Below are 27,663 nucleotides of genomic sequence, written 5' to 3'. Positions count from 1 at the left end.
TTCGCTATATGATCCTGCAATGCTTCTTTATCCAGAGCCTCCATTAATTTCCCTGGAACAGAAGTTAAACTAACAGGTCTGTAATTACCTGTGACTCTCTTTGATCCTCCTTTGTGGATTGGGGTTACATTTGCACATCTCCAGTCCATGGGTACCTCTCCTGAGTCCAGGGAAGCTCTCATAATGATGGCTTAAGGGTTTGCTTACTTCCTTTGCCACCTCCTTTAATATGACTGGTTCGATTCCATTATTCAGTTATTTTTTTGTTAGTCTGAAAAAGGTAGATTGGAAATATATAATAAATCAGTTCTGAGTTATAAATTTTTAATATTGGATACCTATCATACGTACACCCTATATTTATGTGAGCAAGGATGTGAGAATCCATTGTTATTTTTTAAAACCAAAAGGTGTCTGCAAGCAAAAACATTTGGGAACATTGCAATAGAGCATTAACCTTTTTCTAATTCTTGAGTTTAATATTTTCTATATTTGTTTTTAATAATATGGATTTCCAGACATATTATGATAGTTTCATTTGACTGATGATATTTTAAGGAGTCCTTATGTGCTGTGATGTAATGACTAGATCATAGATATAGCTTAGCTTGATGAGGTGAGTGCTGAAAATTAAGCTAAGCTATATCTATGATCTAGAGATAGTTTCATTTTTATTGATAACTTTTTTGAAGAAATAATGGACTGTCAAATTAAAGCATTTTATATTGTTTGGTTTTGTATTTTATTTATTTCTTCCGATTCTATCTTTGTTTTGTGTACATGTCCCACCCTGTATCAATAAACAAAGCAGAACAGCTGCATTCTTGTTTCATCAGATATTATCAGAAGTGATTACAATGAGCGGTGTCTACTATTTTTATATATATATATATATATGTTTTTGTTAATAATGTTATATGTGATACACAAACTAAGTGAAAATTTTATGTGAGTAAAGGCCATTGTGAATTTGATTGAATAAAATCTGAAACAATCCATATGATCAAATAATTCAATTATAACTGTTTGTATTATGCCCATCAACTAGTTAATTGTATAACTGAATGAATTGATTGATATTAGTAGTTAGTAGCTACAAGTGTACCTCTACTAATGCTAGTAATTTAAATGATATTAGTATAACTCAATGATTTGTTATAATCATTTCAAATGGTTAACAGGTAGTAATTACCAATTGTTTAGTTGATATATATAATTGAATGAATCGATTATAACCTCATCCACCTCTAGTTATGTTTAATTTTTTAATTTTATTTTTTTTGTTGGGCATACATTAGGGTTAAAAATGGGATTGGGGTCTGCTTGGAGAAAGGATAGACAGTGAAGCAAGGGAGGGTTAGGTTCTTCATTAAGAAGCACACAGATTCTCACTTTCTGTTGAGTGACATGAGAGAGAGAGGTTTTTAATGGTCACTTTCCTCCCTGGACTAATGTTATGAATGTGGTTCCCTCATGGTTTGGTGTTGCCCCCTTACTGTTTTTACTATTTATTAATGATATTAATGTAGGCACATCAAGTTTAATGCTGAGGTTGCTGAATGCAAAGAAGATGAAGAACATGCTGGCCAATCAGGTGGTTAGGGTAGTTAATGAGAGAAATCAGGGTTTGCACTTGGACATATTAACCAGATGGGGAAAAAAAATGGCAGTTACTGTTTAACATTGATGAATACAAAATACTGCATTTGGGAGGCAGTAATCCCAGAATAATTTTTTTTTTTTTTTTACTACATTCAGTTTGTATGGTATCAAACCGAAAGTAGTGGAAAATGAAAAAGACCAAGAGGTAATTGTACAGTTAGGCATGAAGTTACAAACTGCTAGGACAGCATTAATGTGCTTTGTCAGTCTATGTAGAAATTATGTACAGGCTTCAGTGCAAGAAATTTTAATGAATAAACAGGTTAGTCAAACTTTTAAGATAGTACTTGAAGGATATCTTGAATTTATTTATTTTTATTTATTGCATATTTGATTATAGCTTCTACTGAAAACTGTTTAAAAGTAGAGGATATGGAAGTAGAAGAAGATGAAGAACATGCTGGCCAATCAGGTGAAGAGGAAGAAGAAGAAGCTGCAGATGATAATGTTGAAAGTAGTGCAGAACAAGCTGAAGCTATACAGCGTAGAAGAAGTATTCTAAGTGGAAGAGGAGTTACACTGACAATGTTAATGAATGATGGTATTCTAGAATCTGGAGATGGGTTGCTTACTATTGATTACTTAGTAAGTCATTTTTTAGTTTAAAAAATGTTGGAGAAACTTTTGATGATGATTATTAAAAAATGATTTAAATAAATATACTAAAACTATCAAATCAGTTGAATTTGTTTCTTTATAAATATTGAACAAATGGTTAGGTATATTTTGCTAATACAGAGTTTAGCTATAAAATTTCAGAAATGACTTTATAAGTAAGTTAAAACTGAACTTTTAAGTTTAATTTAGTAATTACTAATGTATGAAAATTTTTGGCTATACTTAATCAGTAATTTGTTTTTATCACTTTCAAAGTGGTTCCTTTGAGGAGCTCTGCATGAAAACATTCTCTTCTGCCATTAGAGGGAACATATTTGGAACTCATTTCCTAGTATTGATTTTAGAGAATTCAATGTATCCTACTAGACTCTCTCTCTCTCTAAAGGCCTAATACGTTCCACTTTCAGTAAAGTTTTGATAATTTAGAATAGAAAGAAATCAAATGAAGGCAAATCAGGGAAGGTCGTTCCATTTGAAAGATCCAGTTTTCTATGAGAAATTGTCTCACTGCTAATGCATTGTTGTTGTTATGCTATGGTGTTCTTTTAATCTTTCACAAAAGCTTAATCTTTCATATGAAAGAACTCCATAGGTAGTCATATGTTTTATTAAAGATTGTACAGTTTGCTTTCCCCTGCATCCTCTTTAACTTTCATCAAAAAGAAAAGGCAATTTCTATAACAAAACTGTCCTACTTTGCTAAGCCAGGTATTACCATACAATATAATAATTGGCATTTAAAAGTTTACAGCACTTACTGCATCGATGGTTACCAGATTAATTATTGCTAATCTTTCGACATTATATTTACAAAACAAATTCTGTATCCAAACAGTGAATTACTATGCTTAACAGAAATGCTCATTTAAAGTTCTTTTATTTGGCTGACTCTTCTCTTAAATGTTTTGGTCTTTAGATCCCAATTTATGCAAAAGGTATCTAAAGATCAAAACATTTAAGAGATGTTTTGATCTCTTAAATCTCTTTATTCCTTCTGCCCATTTCTTTAATATTACGAGAAGAACTTGTATCCCATTTGAAAGAGATTCTTTATTGAAAAACATTTTATTTTAAGGTATTCCATATTACGGCTGACATTAAAAAGAACAAATACTTTATTTGAAAAAAGGCAGTAGAAACTTTTTCTACATTAATCATAAGCATTTAAAATATTTTGCAGTATATCCAAACAGGTATTATGTTTGTTACTCATTATGGCTTAAGAAACATCTTATATAAACATTACCATAATCTACAAGTTGAACATGTTTAAACATGATGTAGCCGAATGGTCAGGAATGAGAGTGCATTAGCACGTGTTTTTTGAGTGGACAGGCAGTTCAAGCCTGTGACTACTACATACGATTAATGTTTGTATTTATTGTGAACTCCACTGAACCTGGTGGTTGTGCCGGAGTATAAACAAGAAATTTTTATTTTCTTTAAACATATACATGTATTCTGGTAACTTTTCTCTGCTACATATTCTACACTAGGAATGGCCAACTTAATTTGTGATGCGATCTACTTTTTTCCTTCAAAATGTGCCCCGATCTACCATCTCAAAAATTTCATTGCACAAGGTGCACAAATCCAGGGATTACTGTATATTTAAAATTCGTCGTGATCAACCAAAATTAATCTGCGATCGACTCGTTGGTCACCCCTGTTCTACACCATTCATTTACATCTGGTCTGTAACCAAGTCACAAAGGAGACTAGGTAGGCAAAGGCAGATTATGAGAAATCCTTGCCAAAGGATGCGAAGAAAATCAGAAAAGAGTTCTTTACCTATGCAAACTCTAGAAGGAAAGGGATGAATCAGATTGGTCCACTGGATATTGATGGTTCAACAGTTGAGGATCCTGCTCAGGTGGCTAACAAACTAAACGAGTATTTTGCATCTACATTCACACACGAGGAGTTATTCAGGAAGGGGAATGCGAGAGGTGAAGTAAACTCTGGCAGTGAGCTAGATGATTTTGTAATAACTGAGAGAAAAGTGGAGGAGAAATTGTTGAGGATAAACATAAAAAAGGCACCCGGGGTGAATGGGATCTATCCAGTTATATTAAAGGAGGCAGCAAAGGAAGTAAGCGAACCCTTAGCCATAATTATGAGAGCTCCTTTGGACTCAGGGGAGGTACCCATGGACTGGAGATGTGCAAATGTGACCCCAATTCACAAAGGAGGATCAAAGGCTGACACAAGTAATTATAGACCTGTGAGTTTAACTTCTGTTCCACGAAAATTAATGAAGGCACTGATTAAAGAAGCACTGCAAGATCATCTAGACAAGAATTCAGTTATAGCTCGGACACAGCATGGTTTTTTTAAGGGAAAAGTCTTGCCTGACCAATTTGATTGGATACTATGATGCAGTCACAAAAGAACTGGATGCAGGGAATAACTTTGATATTATATATTTGGATCTAAGAAAGGCTTTTGATACTGTTGTACATGGAAGACTGCTGCACAAATTGGGGCAGTGTGGCATTGGAGGCAAATTGCTGCTATGGGTAAAGGGATGGTTGACGGGGAGAAGACAGAGAGTGGTAATCAATGGACACTGCTCATCGTGGACTAACACTCAACACTGAACCCTGAGGGACCTGGAGTCTCTCAGGGTTCAGTGTTGGGTCCATTGTTGTTTTCTGTATTTATAAATGATATTGATGATATATCAAGCTTAATGTTCAAGTTTGCAGACGATACAAAGGTTGGCAGGGTTGTTAAGGACACTACTGATGCTATGCAGCTGCAAAAGGATCTGGAAAGGTGGAGCAGATGGGCTGAGGGGTGGCAAATGAAGCTTAACATTGACAAATGTAAAGCACTACATATGGGAAACAGTAACCCCAGAGCAATGTATCAACTCTGTGGTATTACACTGACAGTGGTAGAGAATGAAAAGGACCTAGGGGTAATTTTGCAGGCAGATATGAAGTTCGCTGAGCAGTGCAGATGGGCTGCAAGAGTAGCTCATGGTGTCTTGTCAATGATATACAGGAATTTTTCTAGCAGGGATAAGGAGGTGATTATTCCCTTGTATAAGGCAATGGTCAGGCCACACCTTGAACTTTATACAGGTCTGGAGGCCACATTTCAAGAAGGATGTAGAGCTGCTGGAACGAGTACAGAGAAGGGCAACAAGATTAGTGAATGGAACAAAGGATGGCTCTTACGAAGAAAGTCTTAAGTTTAGCAAATCAGTGTCTGGCGACTAGGCACCAGCAAGGTGATCTGATAGAGGTGTATAAAGCCTTCAGTGGTTTGAGCATGCTCAGTGCCGATGGGATTCTTCCTCTTGCTCAGGATAATCACCTGAGAGGGTATAAATTCAAATTGAGGAAAGACAGATGTAGGATAGATGTACGGAAATTTGCCTTTAGCCAGTGGGTAGTTGGTGGGTGGAACAGGCTTCCATCCCTTGTTGTGGAAGTTGATAGCTTAAATAAATTTAAGGCTCAGCTGAACAGGTATTGTGAACGAACGGAGGGGGTGTAATGGGAGTGGTTTTTTTTTTTTTTGGCTGATGATGCATAAGCTTGCTTTCTTGCATCATATGCCTCCTCTAATGCTAATCTGCCGCTCATTTTACATATAACCATTCATTTTACCTATATCCATTTATTTCTCTCCCTTTTTTTAGTATGCTGCTTCTAGTAGCCATATAAGTTTAATAGTTGTATACTTGTAATGAATATGTGTGATCTCTCATTATAACATTGGCAGTGAATAGGTAAAAATAGTACTTAAACATATAACAAAATTCTTTAGAAGTTTTTTGACAGTTTGTCCTTGGGAGAAATTGTTTTTGTTGAAGAAAATCATGAGCATGGTCTTAAACTTTGATTTTGTCATCCTTGCTTTATCACCCTTGGAGTACCATCTTCCACTGGTTGCTCTGGTTTTTTTTTTTTTTTTTTTTTTTTTGCCTTGGGATAATACCAAAATATCCATATTTCATACCCTGTGAGGACATCCAGAAGGTTTTATTCTGCTTGAATTTTGTTCAGAGGGTAAACCTCTTTTCTGAGCGACTTATTTTCAGTCATGTTTTTCAAAACTGTTTTAACACATGCTTTTTTCATTTCAAGATTGATGGTTAAAATTTGATGGGCATGCTTTATCCATTTTCATGTGTTCTGCTGGTCTAGTTATTTGTTTGATTATTATGAAAAATTCTTGCACTTTTTTAACATGTTCACTAGTTTTTCTGTCATTGGATGGCAGTATCAGTAATAGTGGACATTTTCTTTTCCTTCAGAAAAGTTTATAAACAATTTTCTAAAGAAAGAGAATGTCCATTATAACTTCATGTAAATAATTTGCAACTTTTGGTGGAAGCCCTCTTCCATTTAACTAGAAATTTTAACGTAATGTGCTGTTTCATAAATTTATTTTTTTGATGTAGTAATTGCTTTTTCATTTAATTTAATGTTCTAAGACCCACAGTAAACTCTGTTTCTGTTTTTGGCACTACTTTTCTTCTAAACAGGCTAACTCTATCCAAAGGGTGGTAATCAGTTTAATTAATGATCCATCTCTCTCTCTTTCTCTCTCTCTCTCTCTCCACTTTTATCACACAGCTTAGCATTAGTAGAGGCATATGATGCAAGAAAGCAAGCTTATGCAGCATCAGCCAAAAAAATGCTCCCATTTCACCCTTCTGTTTGATCCAAATACCTGTCCATCTCAGCCTTAAATTTATTTAGGCTATCAACTTCCACAACAAAGGATGGAAGTCTGTTCCACCAACCAACTACCCGCTGGCTAAAGGCAAACTTCCGCACATCTATCCTACATCTGTCTTTCCTCAATTTGAATTTATTCCCTCTCGGGTGATTATTCTGAGCAAGAGAAAGAATCCCATCAGCATTGAGCATGCTCAAACCATACGCCTCAATCAGATCACCTCACAGGTACCTAGTCTCCAGACACTGTAATTTGCAAAACTTAAGCCTTTCTTCATAAGAGCAACCCTTTGTTCCATTCACTAATCTTGTTGCCCTTCTCTGTACTCATTCCAACAGCTCTACATCCTTCTTAAAATGAGGCCTCCAGACCTGTATACCGTACTCAAGGTGTGGCCTAACCATTGCCTTATACAAAGGGATAATCACTTCCTTGTCCCTGCTAGAAAAATTCCTGTATATCATTGACAAGACACCATGAGCTACTCTCATGGTGTCTTGGCAATGATATACAGGAATTTTTAGCAGAAGAATAGTAGAAATAGCAGAAGCTATTCAGTTTCTGCTGTATGCTTTTTGTATAGATATTTCCATGGATGTGGATACAATTCAGTTGAATTGGCACCTGTAATTTCACCATTTTCTTCAAAATGAATTGAATATGTGCCTGAAGTAGTCAGTATTCAATAATTCTTCAGGTCCTGATTTATCCTTTCTACTTCTGTTCTTTGGAATAACTGTTCTACAGACATATTTCCCAAAAATTTCAATCAAAATCCGATGTCAAAAAGCATCTTCTGTCTTTTCAGCCTGTACACATTCCTAAAGTACTGTAGTTCTAATACCTTTTGTGTTTTGGACCACCATAAAAAAATAAAATAATAATAAATGCACATCTGATGACCAATGTAATGATAGCTAAAAAAGTGTATAATTGTAGTGGCACCTTTTATTGGTCAGAATAGCAGGAAAAACCTTCCTTCCTTCTTTCCTTAAAAACAACGTACCTTCACATGTATTTCCTGAAAATTACAGTTTATAGAAATTCAAGTCCAGTTTGGCAGTTATCTTGTGCCTTTTCAGCCCTCAACCTATAACATGGCTAAGTCATCAATTCACCATTAATGTATTCAGGAGTATATATATATATATATGTAGCTCTACATTTATTGTGTAGGCCCTGGGGAGTAGTTCTGTAGAACTATTTCTGTAGATATGCATCTTGAAGGTTGTTTCAAAAAATGTGTCCATTAATGTACAGATTGTCTTGGAATTTTTCTAGTAAAGACTGACATCTTCTGTCTGTGTTTCAAGCTGATTGTACTTTTTATAATAGATGGCAGTGTGAGAATAGGTTTGAAAACTAGAAGAGAAGTTTGCATCTGTTTTAACCTCTTTCAAGATTTAAGCTTACAAAATGTTTGAACAAAAGGCTGAAATTGAAAAATTTGCGTGGGAAAAAAATTTCTGATCAAAAATATGAAAAACAGCATCAAGTAATACATAAATATATGCAGCTATTATATGAGTAAGAACAGATTTACAAATTTTTTATTTTAAATTTGATTTGTTTGGCAATAGTCAAAATAAGAAGTATGCTTAAACATACTTTACTACATTAGTTTATTTTTCCTGATTTAAATAAATCAGAGTTACTCTCACCAAGTCTTGCTTGAGAAAGGTACTACCTTTTATTTGTTTGGGTTTTCAAGCTCTGTCATGCAGAATCCAAATAGCATTCAGTAGGCCTTTGGCTACCTGTAGTAACTGTAGCTGATTTGCCCAGCCTACTCCCACATGTTTAATATTAATATTAGTGATGCCAAAATGGAGGAAGGAAGCAAGCAAACAAATTTATACAGCATCAGCAAAAAAAAAAAAAAAAAACACTACCCACCTCATATTTACATTCCCTTTAATATTGAGCACGCTGAATTCAGATGGGATTCTTCCACTTGCTCAGATTATGAACCTGAGGGGGCATAAATTCCAATTGAGGAAAGACAGCTGTAGAACTGTCTTTCCTCAATTTATGCGGAAATTTGCCTTTAGTCAGCAGGTGATTAATTGCTGGAACAAACTTCCATCTGTCATGGAAGTTGATAGCTTAAATAAATTCAAGATGGAACTAGACAAACTTTTAGAGAGAATGGATGTGTGAATTTGAGTTTTTTTAAAATTTTATTTTTTTATTTATTTTTGGCTCATGCTACATAGGCTCATACACTTGTTTTCTTGCATCACATGCCTCCATTACTACTACTAGTAGTCACCATGGCTCTGTAGGGAGACGCATTGTCCTGCTGGAAGAGTCCATTGCCCTGTGGGTGCCCCGATGACCATGAAGGGATGCAGATGGTCTGCAAAGATGGATACATAACCCTGACCATTCAGCGATGCGTCTAGACGCCCCAGACCATTACCGATTGTCCACCTCCCCGAATTCCTAGTTGACATGATGGGTGCTTATCTTCGTGCAGTTTCAGCTAGATACGCACCCTCCCATCCGCATGAAACTGGAAATGGGACTAATCGCACCAGGAGACTCATGTCAATCATCGGTCCAGTTCCAAAGTTCTTTCGCCCAGTTGAGGCATAGAGTTCTGTGTCATGGTGTTAGCAATGGGAATCTGGTGAGTTGGCTACTCCCATAACCTATTGCAGCTAATGATCATCTGATGGTCTTGGTGGAGATGTTTCTGGCACCTCCTTTGTTGAAGTCAGCGGCGATGAGCGGTGAGCAGTGTCCATTGATTACCACTCTCTGTCTTCTCTCCCTCAACCACCCCTTTATCCATAGCAGCAATTTGCCTCCAATGCCACACTGCTCCAATTTGGGCAGCAGTCTTCCATGTGCAACAGTATCAAAAGCCTTTCTAAGATCCAAGTATATAATATCAAAGTTATTCCCTGCATCCAGTTCTTTTGTGACTGCATCATAGTATCCAATCAAATTGGTCAGGCAAGACTTCCCCTTAACAAAACCATGCTGTGTCTTAGCTATAACTGAAGTCTTGTCTAGATGATCCTGCAGTGCTTCTTTAACCAGTGCCTCCATTAATTTTCCATGAACAGAAGTTAAACTAACAGGTCTATAATTACTTGTGTCGCCCTTTGATCCTCCTTTGTGAATTGGAGTCACTTTTGCACATCTTCAGTCCATGGGTACTTCCCCTGAGTCCAAGGAAGCTCTCATAATTATGGCTAAGGGTTTGCTTACTTCCTTTGCTGCCTCCTTTAATATAACTGGATAGATCCCATCCACCACAGGTACCTTTCTTGTATTTATCTTCAACAATTTCTCCGCCACTTTACTCTCAGTTATTACAAGATTCTCTAGCTTACTGCCAGAGTTGAATACCCCTCTGGCATTCCCCTTGCTGAATAACTCCTCATGTGTGAATGTCGATGCAAAATATTCATTCAGTTTGTTAGCTACCTGAGCAGGATCATCAACAGTTGACCCATCGATATCAAGTGGACCAATCTGATTCATCCCCTTCCTTCTAGAGTTTACATAAGTAAAGAACTCTTTGCTGTTTTTCTTTGCATCCCTTGCCATAGATTTCTCGTAATCTGCCTTCGCCTGCCTAACCTCCTTTGTAACTTGGTTACAGATCAACTTGTATCTATCATAGGCTTCTGTGTCACGTGTTAATTTGTATGTATCTCATGCATTTTTCTTCTCTGCCATATGTCTCATTAGTTCATCTGACATCCACTTAGGCCTAAACCTTGAACAATATTTCTTAGTTGGTATGTAAAGCCTAGTAGCTTCCAAGATAAGTTCTTTGAATGCTTCCCATTTTGAATTTGCTGTTGGTAACATCATCAGTTGGTCCCGCTGTATAGAATTTAAATACTGTCTCAGTCCATCTTAGTCGCCTTTACGAAAGCAATAACCCTTCCCTTTACCCCTAATGGTAGTTATCTCTTTGAGTAAATCCCACTTCAGTACGCTGCGATCACTGCCACCTAGTGGTTCATTTATCTGCAGATTCTTAAAGCATGAAGAATCGCTACTGATAATCAAATCAAGAGTATTACTCCCTCTAGTTCCCTCCCGAACATGCTGATGTAGAAAACAATTATCCAATAAATCCACAAAAGTAATAAATTAAAAAGTTATTTGTAATAAAATTTGCCTTTTACATACATTTTCTAAAATAATGTGTTTTTTAAAATAGAGATCTTCTCTGCTTAAAATGTTTGTTTGCTTTCCTTTAATTTTGTTTATTTTCTTTAATAGTTGAGTATTCTCTTGGGTTTCTAAGCATTTGCTATTCATTTTTTAGTCAGATTTATCACGGTACTATAAGATTACTATCATTTCACTATTGTATTCTCTTGAGTTGTTGGTCAAAATTCATTGCCTCAGCAATGCATGACATTACGGTATCAGTTATCGGAATATGTTGCTAGCTTTTTTACACTTAAAACAACTCGAATCAAAATTAAAGTGATGTGTTTTTAATTTTAATTTAAAAAGTCACATACTGCTTGGAAGTGTTTTAACAACAGAACAAGGGGATGATGTGTTACATAGAGGTACAGAAGTTAAGTTTCCTCTTTTGCTGATGGTGAAAATTTGGCACATTACTTTGCCATTACTGATCAGCACAATGGGTTGCAAAAATTTACTGTGAAACCTGGCTACAATAGGTGCAGAAGGTGAATCAGTTATGATGGCAGAAATCTGTAATCCCAAGCATTGTTACTGAAAACCATTGAGGGAAGACTAGCTGTGGTAAAGAGCAAGCTCAATTTCAGATTCAGTAAATCTAGTGTAAGCTTTCACTTACTGAGGCTAGCAGGTTGGGGGAAAGTTTTAATGGGGGACTGGATTCAGCAGAAGTGAGAGAGTTGGGAAATTCCACAAATTAAACCAGTTAGATCCAAAGCCCTAAAAGAGAGACAAAGGAAAATCAGGGATTAACTTAGGGCAGGTGAGAGAAAAAAAGGGGATGGTATATACATATATAAGGAGAAGGGCATGGAATTAGTCTTTTTATTGTGTAGAGGTGTCGTTTGGTATGTAGAGAAGGAGTTGTATGCAGAGTAGCACGTGTATCAGGTGAGCTGTGGGGCCCCAGGAGATCAAGAAAAAAATAATAAACTAGGAGGAAACTTTTAAGCAGGCTGGTTTGACCGGACAGGAAAGTAAGTTACCATTTTTCTTTATAATGTTCCCCACTTGAAATTTTATAGACAAGCAAGAATAAGTATTGACTTGGATTCCCTGAAAGAATTCATTGTTCCTGTAAAAGTAACATATATTCCTCATAGACAATTTTAAAAAGGAAAAATATTTATATTTAGAACTCTGGGGTGAGGTGTTTGAATATTGAGATTGCAGAGACTTTTCCCGGAGATGGAATATGTATTATTGGAATATATTTGATGTATACAGGTAAAATTTGAATAACTGTGAATACCTCTTGTGTAAACTGTAGATGTAGAAATGTTTAATGTTACTTTGAGAGACAATAATTTATATGTATGAATTGACTGAAGAGAATTTTGGCTTATAAGGGAATATGTATAATTAATGCCTAACAGTTATTATATTAAAATTTTCTGTGAAATTAACGTGTGTTGGGAGTAAAATTGTTTTCACTCTACTCTGTTTTCAGCAGTCAGAGGCCCAACAGAATTGAAATAAGTTAGGACTGTAGACATCATGCTGTAATACTTGTGTAATTACCAAAAGTAAACCTAAAATTGGCTTTAATCAGCCATTACAAAGTTGATTCTACACTAGCTATGTTCAATAAATGGAACTGCATTCAATAAACAGTAATGTACACATTTATTGATTATAGTTATGTTTTCAGTAAATATAAGTAAATGTAATTTTTCGAGTAAGCATACCAGTTAATAAAATTATATGAACAAATGATTTTCAATCAAGTATGGTCTAATAGACAGATGGGCATAGCAGTGCTAGTGACTCTCTCTCTCTCTCTCTCACTCCCCCCTCCCTCCCCTCCCTCCTGTGAGCACATAATGGGAAGGTAAGTTGCTAAAGTGTATTAGTATCACATAATCAGATTTTAGAAAACCTTTTAGATTTTTGATATGAATTTTGGTATTTCGAAAATGGACTTTGTTACTGTATTGCCATGTACTGTCCTTCTCAAATCACATTATCTACAGCCATTCATAAAATGTAACACTGGAAAAAAGAGTGGTATCTAGTCAGCTTGGATGAGTAAATATGTCAAAATTTTGGGTGTGGTTATGCATTTCCAAAATTTCATATATAATCACTGAAGAGAGTGAAAATAGAAATTTTTATTTTGTCTTTTCATGATAGCATCTTGCAAACAATTATATTCAAATTAGACAGTAATTGAAAAGTTTTCTTATATTACTGTATTTTTTTGTTGTTATTGAATTTGGTTTTATAATTGTTTTTATTTCTTTAGGGAGCAAAATTTATCGGCGATCTCCTGCCAGACGGTAAAATACGATGGCAGGAAACAAAAGAAATCTTTACTTCACCAAGTGCTTGGGCTATTCATTGCAAAAAACTTTTGAATCCAGACAAGAAATCTGGATGTGGATGGTCCTCAGTAAGTAACTGTTGTGCAATATTTGTAGTTTGCTGTTACCAACCAAAATAATTGGATATAGTGGTTAAGTGATTAAGGTTAGCAAAGGACATGTTTATTACTAACTGTGATGTGGCCTGAGCTAATTCTTGATGAGTTATAGGCCCAGGTATTTTGGGATATAGCATGGGACTATATATAATTTACAGACATGATACACTGATACCTTAAAGCCCTTCTCTCAGCTTCTCACATTCTACAATGCGCTTACAATGGATCTCTGCATGCAGCTTTCTTCTGGAGTGTTTCCTTGGTACTCATTTTCCTTTGATGCTTAATAGGGTTCAAATTAGGACTTTATGTCAGCTGAGGCAGCTTTTCTATGTCACTCTTATCAAAAGTTTGTCTACTGTTTCTGGGAACATCAACGCAAATGTAGAGTCTCAGAATTTCACAACCAGAATTGTGAAATTCTGATTCATGTAGTAGTTTGTAATGTGTAATATATGCGGTCCAGTCAAAACATTATGACCTAAATAGTGGGTATATCCTCCTCTTGCTGCCAACATGTTGAAGCATGGACTGTATAAGGCCTCTGAATAATGCAGGTATGTTGTACCACATAACCAGGATTGTGGATCTGTGATATATATGTTGGAGGATCCAAATACTAGATGTGTTGATTCGTGTAATCCCAGATGTGTTCTACGAGATTCATATCTGGTGAATTCAGCAGCCTTGGTCGTGCCTGGAAGTCACTTTTGTGTTTGGTAAACCACTCTTGAACAATATAAGCAATGTGGCAGGGTGTATTATCCTACTGGAACACATGTGCCATCTGGGAAGATAGTCACCATGAAGGGTGTACCTGATCAACCACAAAGGATAGGTAGTTTTTAGCATTCAGAGTGCAGTCTAGGGTTAAAAGGGCTCCAGGAGATTCCCAGGAAAACATCCCCCATACCAAAACACTGCTCTGCATGCCCTCATTTATGTTAGACCAGGACATTAGAGTGATTAATCCTCTCCACAGTTTTCACCATACCCTCCATCTACTTTCCACACAGCACAGCAGGAAACATGATACATTGGAAAAGGCAACTTTTTCTTTTTTTTTTTTCCAGTTGTCAATAGTCCTGTAGCAGGTGCAGACTTTAGGCATCGTTAACGATGAATGGCCTTAAGCATGGGTACCTTGACTGGGGTGCTTACTTCAGGGGACCATGCAGAGGAGGGTTCATTGAATTATGCTGCTGGTTTTATCCCAGTTAAGGTCCCTGTTCAGCTGTTCTACTGTTTTCTGTCTATCAGCCTGCACAAGGCAGGAGGGCCTACGTTCACCACGATAGTTAATGAGGTGTATGTGCTCACTACTGGCTGACAACTGCTCTCTACACTGTCCATCCACGCTTGGAACACCTTACCTATAGCACTCTGTGAACAGGCAAAAATATTCAGTTTCTGTAATAGTGCCACCCTTCAGCTGGTACCCGACAATCATCCCCCTTTTCAAAGTCTGTCAGATCACATCCCTTGCGGATTTCAGTCAAGTACTTTGTGTTGACAACATGACAAGAAACACCAATAAAACACTATCTACCATAGGCTTTTGTGTCGTCTGATAATTTATGTGCATTTTTCTTTTTTTCTTCTCTGCATTTTTCTTCTCTGCCACGAGTCTCATTAGTTCATCTGACATCCGTTTGGGCCTAAACGTAGAGCAGTATTTCTTAGTTGGAACAAAAAGCCTAGTCGCTTCCAAAATTACTTCCTCAAATGCTTCCCATTTAGAATTTTCTGTTCGTAACATCATCAGTTGGTCCCACTGTATAGAACTTAAAAAATCTCTGAGACCACTGTAGTCACCTTTACAAAAGCAAAAACCATTACCTTTACTCCTCATGATAGTTACATCTTTAAGTAAATCCCACATCAGTACACTCTGATCACTGCCTCCTAGTGGTTCCTTTATCTGTAAATTTTTAACATATAGATAATCACTGCTGATAATCATATTGAGTGTTACCCCCTCTTGTTGCCTCTCTAACATGCTGCTGTAGAAAACAATCATCCAATAAATCCACGAAACTCTTGCTAGTGTGCGAGTGACCAATCCACAAGTTCCAGTCTATATCTGATGAAATGTTAAGTTGTACCAGTGTGTTTGAATGGTATAAGCAGTTCAGACTGATGTGAGAATGTTCATGATGATCTAGTTACTTTGTCTGTTTAAATTGTTTTGTGTCACATTTAGATTGGCTTAATTCCCCCTATTGTTTCCCACAGACAGCCACCGTAGCCGAGTGGTCAGGCGTGTGGGTGCATAAGTACACGTGCCTTGATTGACCGGGGTTCAATCCCATGACTGCTAAATACGGTGCTGTTTCTTGTATCCTGTCTATCTTGAACTCCTCTGACTGTTTGATTGTCCAGAGTATAAACAGAAAATTTATTTATTTCCCCATTTATAAGACACTCTGATTTACTGTATAATTGTAAATCCCACTCTATTTCTCTGTATAATTGTTCATTGTACTCATGAGTCATTAGGCCTATAACAAACTCCTACCCTCATTTTTGCTTTCCCAGTGCTTATGTCACACTGAACTGATTCAACATGCTCTGTCCATCTATGCTGATTTACTGTATAATTGTAAATCCCACTCTATTTCTCTGTATAATTGTTCATTGTACTCATGAGTCATTAGGCCTATAACAAACTCCTACCCTCATTTTTGCTTTCCCAGTGCTTATGTCACACTGAACTGATTCAACATGCTCTGTCCATCTATGTCAACTGGATGCACTTCTTTTATTTTATGGCTTTCTTAACTAACAGTATAACCCCTCCTCCCTTCCTATCCTGTCTATCCTTTCTGTACACATTGTACTCCCCAAATTAATTCTGTATCCCTTATATCTGAGTGACACCACATCTCTGGTAATCCAACAATATCCACCTTGGATGTCTTAACAAGCACTTCAAATTCATCAAATTTATTTACTATACTTCTAGCATTGGTGTACATGCAAGTATACGTGCACCAGTTCTTAATTTTAGTTACTCTAACACAGCCTATGTATTTACTTGTTTCATGACTACAAGCAGTTCCTGAAATCCCAGCAACTTGCTTACCAGGCTGCTGCTCATTCCAATAGAAGCAGTGCAAGGATCATTTCCACTTCTGCCTGCAGCTACTGTTAATCTATTAGTCTGTGAGTTCCTGCAAGCTAGCAGGTTTTTGTCCCACCAAACATTGCCTTGATAGCATCAGTAGATATTCTTGCACCCTTTCTATTTAAGTGTATCCCATTCCTGTAGAAACTCTCTCCTGTTAACAAGCACGGATTATGCTGAAAAAAATTCTACTCCATGAGCCCTTCACAATCTTTCTAGGGCCGAATTGATTGACAAGGCTCTTGTCATATACTCCCTCCTATTGTGTTTGGGCAGGATTGCAGACACTTTCGAATTTAACCCTAACTCACTACTTTTTTTCAACATTGACCTGTACTTGCTAATTAAATCCACAGATCTCTTACACTTAATGTCATTAGTGGCAACATGTACAACGATGGTACCTTTTGTGTCCTTAAAAGATGATATCTACTCTACAACGTCATCAACTTTTGCCCCTGCAGACATACACTGGTCCTATTCCACCTATCCTTTTTTGCAAAATATATTTCCTGATTTCCTGACAATTCATTCACCCACAATAACTAGCTCCCCTGGGACCAGCGCATTCTGCCCTGAAGGTTGCCGCTTTGTTGCCTGGTGCATAAGAGTGAGCTCTGCCGTTGAGTTGGGTAGCTGAGAGCTTGATGGGCCCCATTTTAATTCCTTTGAGGGCATCTACCCGACTCTTGAAGCTCTCATCATACACTCCCATCATAATGCTGAGTTAGCCCTAATTTCTTCGCATTCTCTGCACCTAGCGCACATAAAGACATCCTACATGGCTAGATCATGTCCTGGTCTGGAAAAATGTCACATTTTGCACATTTTTTTTTTTTTTAGAGAATTGTCCCCTTCGGTTCTCCCTCGAACCACAGCACTTTTGCTACTTTGTGGACTTTGCTTTGCTGCTCTAGTCTGGGGCATGATTTCCATTTAAATACAGTTTAATTAACAAAAATAAAAAGGATTTATAAATTTATTTGATTAATTGCCAACTGTACTAAGCTAACAGATTCGTACTACAGTGCTATGTATTACGCTATCTAGTTTTACATTATACCTTATGCTATTAAGTTCCAGATATACGCAATGCTATTTTGTATCGATACTACACAGTGGTAGCAAGTGTCAAACTGTACAAGTTTTACCAATACCAAGTAATAACCCACAAAATCTCTAAGTTCAAAATAAACTAAGTATCGTAATTAGGAATATAAAGCTACTTCTAGAAAATAAATTAATATGCCAGTTAAGTCAATAAAATGGTAAAAATTTAAGAAAAACTTCTCTATTAGGCGGAGCCATGCTTCCCATTTAGAATTTGCTGTTGGTAATATCATCAGTTGGTCCCACTGTGTAGAATTTAAACTGTCTGAAACCACTGTAGTCACCTTTACGAAAGCAAAAAATTCCTTCCCTTCACCTCTGATGGTGGTAATATCTCTAAGTAAATCCCACATCAGTACACTGTATTCAAGAATTACTGCAACAGAGTTTAAGATGCATATGAGGCAACAAGTTATCATGTGATGCAGCACGAGGTGACAGTTGATCAAGTGATAAGAGCATGGTGGTACTGAACCTACAGTGTTGCCTTGTGTTTTGTTGAAAGCCATAGTTGATAATGTAAAGTAGCTCTAATATGAGACCCCAACTGTAATTCGAAAGCAAGAGCCAGTTGACAAATTTTAATGTGATTTTCATGTTCAGCAGCATAAAATTAGTCAAGATTGGGTATTTTCATTTTCATAACATTGTACATTTGACCAGTGTTGTTTGTGATCCAAAGAAAATCTCTTTAGAGACAACTTAGTTTGTCAGTATAGTCAACCTAAGGTGGGAAATATCGTTTTCAATTGGATAATATTACTCGATACATGACTGTGTTAAAATTAAAAACTCAAGGCATTTCTTTGAGACTGGTTTTGGAGCTAATCCCAATTGCTGTAACCATCACTGGAGGAACAACAGTGTCCCCAGAAGGTCGACAATAAAACCTAATGCAGAGTAGCACTATTTTATAGAACTGCTTCAATTTATGACTTCTCATAGTCATAAGACTTTTTTTAGAGGCTGGGCCAGCAGGCATAACATCTGGGAGGAAGGTGGAAGAGAAATTGTTGCAACTAAAAAGCGAACAAAGTGATTTGAGGCTGATGGAATCTATCTAGTTTATTAAAACTGGTTAGATTCCATCATTTAACAAGTTAAAGAATGATGACAGGTCATATTGGAATATATATATATAAGGAGATATATGGCAATATATACAGTGTGGCAATTAGATGACAAGACCAATGCTAGAAAAAAATAATGATCCCATGTAAACTTACCTTGATTTATTCAAAGTAGCTTCCTCCCATGCTGGAATCAGCACTTACTTCAAGGGGGATAGCATCTGTAAAACATATACTAAAACACCAGATCAACAACCCTCAACAGTAAAATTTGAAAATATAACAGAATTCAAACAAATTATCACAGAGCTTATAACAGAATATCAGATTTAAAGTAATAGAATATTGTAGCAATTAAACTGTACTGCGTACAGTTTAATGCGTACTTGAGTACTGCGTACAGGGTGTCTGAAAAGTATGGAACCATTGGGATTTACACTACACATACTTACTCTCATTTACAATACGTGTTCAACATGTCCACCCTGATTCACCACACATTTTCTTAGCCAGTGCCATGCTTGTTTGGATTCTTCTCAGCATGTTGGATCAACAGCAGCACAAGCCTTGGTAATTCTCTCCCTAAGATGACAAAGGTCTTTGAAGTTTGTACAGATAAAACTTTTCTTCTTTCAAAATGTCATACACTGTGCTCTTGGGCACTCTGATTTCAGCATGGGTCTGTCTGACAGATTTCTGTGGGCTGGCATGAAACTTAGCAATTATTCCAATTTGATTGTCTTCATTTACAGAAGGGCAACCACATTGAGGCTTGTCGGTGACAGATCCAGTCTCTTTAAATTTCTTCACCAGTTTCCCAACTGCATTGTATGTTATTGGATTCCTTTCAGAATGTCTAGCATTAAACTCATCCACCACTTTCCTCTGGGTCCATTACTGACAGCCAATAATGACTATCTCCATACTCTCATCAAGTGTTAATGCCATTTTTCACTTGTAAAGAAGCATATTATTACCATTGGTTCCAGACTTTTTGACACGAAATACTACTGAATTTAAAAATTAAGTTACCAAAATAATGTCACTTAGCAGAAATAGCTTTAAAAAAGTAAGAATTAAATTTAAAAAATACTGTAGAAAAAAATTTTACAAAATTGTTGGAATCAAATTTACAGAAATTTGCCTACTATATATCTGATCTTAATCCTCCTTGAGTTAATCCACTGGAGCCAACTTAAAACATGTCCAATCCACTCTCTGCATCTGTGTACAGTAGGTTTATAAATATTCCTGATTTGTAAATATTTTAAATATGGCAGGAGTTGCACTCTTAACTCCTGAAATTTTTAGTGGTAGTAAGTATGGATTAAAATGTTTTTGGAATATAGCTTCAATTGAGTTTGAGTTTTTTTTATTGCAATACAGTTAATAGTGTTATTAAGTAGCACTCCTAGTGTAAATCAATTGGATTCTGTATTTTCCATCCAATATGCCCTTAAATTCACGAGCATTTCCAGAATGGTACACAAGTTAAGTGGGAAGGACACGAGTAACCATGGATGCTACTAAAGGTTTTTCATACCTATTAAGAAATATTGTTCAAAGTTTAGGCCTAAATGGTTATCAAATGAACTAATGAGACTCGGGACAGAGAAGAAAAATGCATATAAATTATCAAGCTACTCAGAAGCCTATGGCAGATATAAGCTAGTTTGTAATCGGATCACAAAGGAGGTTAGGCAGGCGAAGGCAGATTACGAGAAATCTTTGGCAAAAGATGCTAAGAAAAACAGCAAGGATTTCTTTACTTATATAAACTCTAAAAGGAAGGGGATGAATCGGATTGGTCCACATGATATCAATGGTTCGACGGTTGATTATCCTGCTCAGATAGCAAACAAACTGAATGAGTATTTTGTATCTACATTCACACATGAGGAGTTATTAAGGATTGAAAATGGCACAAGGTTATCAAATTGTAGCAGGGTGCTTAATGATTTTGTAATAACTGAGAGCAAAGTCGAAGAGAAATTGTTGAAGTTAAACCTAAGCAAGGCACCTGGGGTGGATGAGATCTATCCAGTTATATTAAAGGAGGTGGCAAAGCGAGAAAGCAAACCCTTAGCCATATTTTATGAGAGGATCCTTGGACTCAGGGGAGGTCTCCATGGACTGGAGATGTGCAAATGTATTCCCAATTCACAAAGGGGGATCGAAGGGTGACATGAGTAGTTACAGACCAGTTAGTTTAACTTCTGTTCCAGGTAAAATAATGGAGTAAGTGGTTAAAGATGCATTGCAGGATCATCTAGGCAAGACTGCAGCAATAATTCAGACACAGCATGGGTTTGTTAAGGGAAAGTCTTGTCTGACAAATTTGATAGGATATTATGATGTGTTTACAAAGGAACTGGATGCAAAAAAGAATTTTGATATCATATATTTGGATTTCAGGAAAGCTTTTGACACTGTTGCGCATGGAAGACTATTGTACAAATTGGAGCAGAGTAGTATTAAGGGTAAGTTGCTACAATAGATAAAAGGATGGTTGAGTGGGAGAAGACAGAGGGTGGTAATTAATGGGTGCTGCTCTTCGTGGATTAATGTTATTAGTTGAGTCCCACAGAGTTCGGTCTTGGGTCCTCTGTTGTTTTGTATATTTATAAATGATAATGATGAAGGTATATCAGGCTTAGTGTCGAAGTTTGCAGATGATACAAAGGGTGGCAGGGTTGTTAATGACAGTAATGGCTGTGTGCTACTGCAACAGGATCTAGATAATTAGGGCAGATGGGCTATGAAGTGGCAACTGAAGTTTAACCTTGACAAATGCAAAGTACTGCATATGGGTAGAAGTAACCCCAGAGAAACTTACCAACTGTGTGGTACTACACTTAAGGTGGTAGAAAATGAAAAAGACCTGGGAGTAATTGTGCAGTCAGATATGAAGTTTTCTGAGCATTGCAGACAGGCTGTCAGGGCAGGTCATGGGGTTTTGTCAATGATATATAGGAATTTTGCTAGCAGGGAGAAGGAGGTGATTGTCCCTCTGTATAAGGCAATGGTCAGGCCACGCCTTGAGTACTGCGTACAGGTCTGGAGGCCTCATTTTAGGAAGGATATAGATTTGCTTGAGTGTGTACAGAGAAGGGCAACAAGATTGGTGAGGGGAATGAAGGGATCTTCTTACAAAGAGAGGCTTAAGTTCTGCAAATTGTAGTGGCTGGAGACTAGGCACCTGTGCGGTGATCTGCTTGAGCTGTATAAGGCCTTGATCTGATTGAGGTGTATAAGGCCCTCTGTAGCCGAGTGGTCAGGAGCTGGAGTGCAGTAGCACCTGCTCTTTGAGTAGACTGGGGTTCAAGCCCCTGACTGCTAAATACGGTCGATCTTCCAACCCGCACTGGACCAGCGTGGCAGATTATAGTCTATTTCCCTCAGCATGAATTGTTGAGGAGGCTTCCATCCTGCAATGGTTTGATAATGGCTGCAGTTAACTTAACTTAAATATGGCCTTGAATGGGTTGAGCACGCTGAATTCTGAAGGGATCCTTCCACTTGTTCAGATTACGAACCTAAGGGGGCATAAATTCAAATTAAGAAAAACCAGATGTAGAATAGATGTGCAGAAATTTGCCTTTAGCCAGCGGGTGGTTAATTGTTGGAACAAACTTCCATCTGTTGTTGTGGAAGTTGATAGGTTAAATAAATTTAAGGAGGAACTGGACAGGCATTTGGAGGGAATGGTGTGTTTTTTTTTTTTTTTTTGGCTAATGCTGCATAAGTTCATACACTTGCTTTCTTGCATCACATACCACTGCTACTACTACTACAAGCAATGGTATTAATCTGTAATCTCCCGCTGCATTAGCCCCAAGAAAAAGCGCCTCCATAGCCAGGTGGGAAGGAGCAGCAGTGCGTAGCACACGCTTCTTGATTAGACCGGGGGTTGAGCCCGTCACCACCAAATACGGACGATGCGGAAAGGTCAGGGAATGACCACCGCATATCCCGGAGCAATGTGGCCTTAGTTGCTAATTCTTCTAAAAACCAAATAACAAACAAACAAGCTCCAAGCAAAAACGTGGCCCTATCTTTTGGTGCATTGAAACCTGGCATTGTATTTTCCTCTTTGGCAATGTATGTTTGATCCGGAATTTTTTTCCAATACGGAGCAGTCTCGTTAACTTTAAAAATTTGCTGCATTGAATAGCTGCCTTCATCAATACCTTTTTCCAACACATCACAAAATTTCTCTCCAGCTGTAGAATTGGCACTGGCAACTTCACTGCATACTTGAATGTTTTGGAAATCAGCGCGAATCTTGAACCTATTAACCACCCGTTATTTGCCATGAACTTGGCTTGAGATTCGCCATACTTATCCTTAATATCTTCATAAATACTTGTTGCTTTTGCTTGAATGGTCATTAGACTTGGGGCCACTCGTTTCTGAATCTGATTTTCCATCCATATTATTAATAGATGTTCCATCTTTGACATAGCACCTGAATGCTGTTTTATGATCAATGTTTATTTTAAGTGTGTTGATCCTTTGACATGTTCTTTTACACACACACACACACACACACACACACACACTGTCCTTTAAAATGGTATTCACTGTTGAAGCAACAAGACCTAATTCCCATGCAACAGATGACAAACTTTGTCCTTCTTTGTACTTCTTAATCATTTTCATCTTCATTTCTAAATCAATTTTGTTTCGTTTCAGGGCACTGCCAGCACTTGCACTTTCCATCGGTCCCTTTCCCTTCACCATTGTAATAAGTAAATAGGAATGAAGAGAAGATTCCGAAAATTTATGTTTTTATATGATAGGAGATTTCAGTGAAAGGGAAACACATTTCGCCATAATAACGTAAAAACCCACTGAATTCCAATTTCAATTCCAGTTATCGGGATTATCACAAATGCAGTAAGATCGAGTTTACTACCTGTTCATAATTAGATGCATTAACAGAAAAGCCCAATAAACTTGAGAGGTGACAAATGTGAACTACTACATATGGGAAGCAGTAACCCCAGAGTAATGCATCAACTCTGTAAAGTTTTCCAAGCAGTGCAGACAGTTTGCAAGAGTAGCTCATGGTGTCTTGTCAATGATATACAGGAATTTTTCTAGCAGGGATAAGGAGGTGATTATCCCCTTGTATAAGGCAATGGTCAGGCCACATCTTGAGTACTGTATACAGGTCTGGAGGCCTCATTTTAAAAAGGATATAGAAGTGTTGGAATGAGCACAGAGAAGGGGAACAAGATTAGTGAATGGAACAAAGGGTTGCTCTTATGAAGAAAGGCTTAAGTTTTGCAAATTAGTGTCTGGAGACTAGCCACCTGCGAGGTTATCTCATTGAGGTGTATAAAGCCTTGAATGGTTTGAGCATGCTCAATGCTGATTGGATTCTTCCTCTTGCTCAGAATAATCACCTGAGAGGGCATAAATTTAAATTGAGGAAGCCAGTTGTAGGATAGATGTGTAGAAGTTTGCATTTAGCCAGCGGGTAGTGATTGGTAGAACAGACTTCCATCTTTTGTTGAAGTTGATAGCCTATATAAATTTAAGGCTGAGCTGGACAGGTATTTGTAATGATGCTGCATAAGCTTGCTTTCTTGCATCGTATGCCTCTATTAATGCTAAACGAAAAGTGCAAATTGTTTTTATGGTCGTGACCTCCAGAAACGTGCTTTAGAAAAATATCACAAAGGCATTCAAAATTAATTCTTATAATGGGAACATATGATAACGATGAAAGTGTAGTGCAATTTCTATTATAAATATGACCTTTTAGAGAAAAAAATAGCTTAGTTATATAGCGAAAATTTCAACTTCCAAGGTCTTGGAGCAAATTAACAAAACAACAATGTGTTATTAGGTTCACATTGCAATGTTTTCACAGTACCTCCATTTATTCCTATGGGATGCAAAATAAGTTTCCATGATTTTTTTAAGTTTACACTGGCTGGCAAAAACTCGCGTAAAGTCGAATTGCCGTAAGTCAAGAAGTTCCTGTATATAATATTAAAATTATTTTTTGCAACCAGTTCCTTTGTGACCAGGTCATTGTATCCAATCAAATTGGTCAGACAAGACTAACACACCCATGCTGTGTCTGAATTATTACTGCATCTTGTCTAGATGATCCTGCAATGATGATAATTGGACGGGAGGAATTTGTCACTGTTTTTAGGAACTGGCTGGATATGAGCAAATTTCTAAGCAGAAGGAAAACACCTTTGGAATATGAAAGTGAAAAGAGATGACAGAACAGTAGCACAGGTTTTGAGAACAAGTGGAGAAATACCATCAGGACCTGGAGCTTTCTTAGCATCAATTCTTGAAAATCCTTCTGACATCCTTTTGACAATAGACCCCTGGAGGCATTGAATATAGTGTTCTGGAAATGGTGGGATGTGGTTTAGCAAGATGATTAATACAAAGGCAGCTTTACCTTTGGCTGAAGTGGCAATAGATCCATCTGTTATCAGAGATGGTAACAGAGATGGGCAAAAGTTTCAGCCAATAGCTTTGGCAAGAGACCAGAATGCTCAGCTACCATTTGGACAAGAAGCTAGTTTTCTACTCTTAGCCTACTCAAAATCTAGTTTGGACCGATTAATAACTGCCGTACAATTGTTGCGTCCTTTGGTGTGGGCAGAAAATGAACCTGGCAATTTGGAAACAAGACAATTACAATATGAAACAGTCTTCTCTTGAACAGCATCTACACATTTATTAGAAAACCAAGGTTTAGATAAGGGATGAGATTTTAAGGTAGAGTGCGAAATAAAGGATTCCATCCCTACAAGAATAGTTACACTGACTTGATCTGAGAAAACGTTGACATCAGGAGATTTGAAACAGTAATCCAACCAAAGAAAAGAATAAAAGAAATCTCGCAGATCGTCCCATTTTGCAATCTTATAATGCCAAACAACACTAGTTTGAGAATGGCCACAAGTAAAGGCTCCATTAGAGGAGCCTTTACTTGTTCCAGGACCACTCACCTCAAAACTTACTTAGAATGCAGTGATGAAAGTGATAAAAGTAACATTTATGAGATGCAGTAAAGATATCACAGAGTTTCAAAAAGACATGATTTTGGGACCTTCAGGTGCTTCCATGTTGGAAACAGCACTTGTCAGTTGTTCATGGCCCACTATGGTTAAGGTATACAAAGAATGATATTAAACAGGACAAACCACTACCAAACTACTGCCAGGTTACAGAACTGTATAAGATTATGCAAGGTTGATGTTCATGGTGAATGAAAGGTGCAGTGTATTGTACGAGCTCAATGGCAGATCACTGTGCAACAGTTTACATCACAGTACAATAAGGGGAATGCAAACTTATCCCAAATGATGCTGCACCATGCACTCAGACATATAGAGTTCCACAACAGATGGCTCAAGAGACCCCCTCTCCTCACTGCTGATCACTGTTGGATGGGGAATGCTGTGGTGTAAAAAACATGCTTGCTAGACACTTGAGGACTGGAAGCGAGTGTGCTGGTTCAATGATTTCAAATATCTGGTGCAGCACACTGACAAATGCCTTCATGTGTGGTGCAAGGTTGCGTCAGCATGTTGCATGGGATTATCATGTATGTTGCCAACTATCCATGCAGGACTGGTCATTGCTTAGTATGGGGGCATGTTTTGTTGGTAAGATCTAGGGCCCCAGGTGCATATGTACCGTCTGACTGATTAGGTCTACTGGTATCTCTTATGAGACCATGTGTCTCATAAAATAAATTTGATGAGCTTGAAGTGCTAGTCAACACATTAAAGGCAGATATTGTTGGGGTATCAGAGACATGGTGTCACACAGACATAAGCAGTGCAGTATTGGAATTTGGGGAGTACAGTGTATACAGAAAGGATAGACAGGACAGGAAGGGAGGAGGGGGTATGCTGTTAGTTAAACACAAAATTTAAGGAAGTGCATCCAATAGATATTGGTGGACAATGCAATGTTGAGTCTGTTTGGTGTGACATAAGCACTGGGAAAGGAAAAATGAGAGTAGGTGTGTGTGTTATAGGCCTAATGAATCTGATGAGTATAATGAGCAATTGTGCAGAGAAATAGAGTGGGCCAGAAAATCAGAGTGTCTTATAATGGGGGATTTTAGTTTCCCAGGGATTGATTGGAATTTATTTTTTGGTCACTCACACACTAGCAAGGGTTTTGTGGATTTATCGGATAATTGTTTTCTACAGCAGCATGTTCGGGAGGCAACTAGAGGGAGTAATACTCTTGATCTGATTATCAGTAATGATTGTTCATGCATCAGGAATCTGCAGATAAAGGAACCACTAGGTAGCAGTGATCACAGGTGCCTCCATAGCCAGGTGGGCAGGAGCGGCAGTGCGTAGCACATGCTTCTTGATTAGACCGGGGTTCGAGCCCGTGACCACCAAATATGGAGGATGCGGAAAGGTCAGAGGAATGACCACCGCATATCCTCGGAGCAATATGGCCTTAGTTGCTAATGCTCCTAAAAACCAAATAACAACAACAACAACAGCAGTGATCACAGTGTGCTGAAGTGGGATTTACTCAGAGGTAACTACCATCGAGGATAAAGGGAAGGGTTTTTGCTTTTGTAAAGATGACTATGGTGGTCCGAGACAGTATTTAAATTCTATACAGTGGAACCAACTGATGATGTTACCAACAGCAAATTCAAAATGGGAAGCAAATTAATCTTGGAAGCTACTAGGCTTTTCATACCAACAAAGAAATATTATTCAAGATTTAGGCCTAAATGGATGTCAGATGAGCTAATT

At 37.5% G+C, this 27,663-nt stretch overlaps 1 protein-coding gene across 4 annotated transcripts in view; it reads left to right on the top strand.

Moving 5' to 3' along the window:
* The window catches only part of LOC150087135 (MPN domain-containing protein), a 357,845-nt gene that overhangs the window by 15,828 nt on the left and 314,354 nt on the right, over window positions 1-27,663 (top strand). For all 4 annotated transcript variants that reach the window (XM_090371835.1, XM_090371836.1, XM_090371834.1 and 1 more), the window contains exons 2-3: window positions 2,003-2,247; window positions 13,406-13,552. In XM_090371835.1, the coding sequence (XP_090227961.1) occupies window positions 2,035-2,247; window positions 13,406-13,552 (360 nt within the window). In that variant the 5' untranslated portion in view covers window positions 2,003-2,034. The remainder of the gene's footprint in view (window positions 1-2,002; window positions 2,248-13,405; window positions 13,553-27,663) is intronic.

The sequence above is a fragment of the Mastigoproctus giganteus genome, chromosome 4, assembly GCF_048544385.1.
Source record: "Mastigoproctus giganteus isolate SK-2022 chromosome 4, ASM4854438v1, whole genome shotgun sequence".
In the NCBI taxonomy this organism is placed as follows: domain Eukaryota; kingdom Metazoa; phylum Arthropoda; class Arachnida; order Uropygi; family Thelyphonidae; genus Mastigoproctus; species Mastigoproctus giganteus.
Note: the sequence above shows the minus strand (reverse complement) of the source record. Positions and strands in the feature narration are given on the sequence as shown.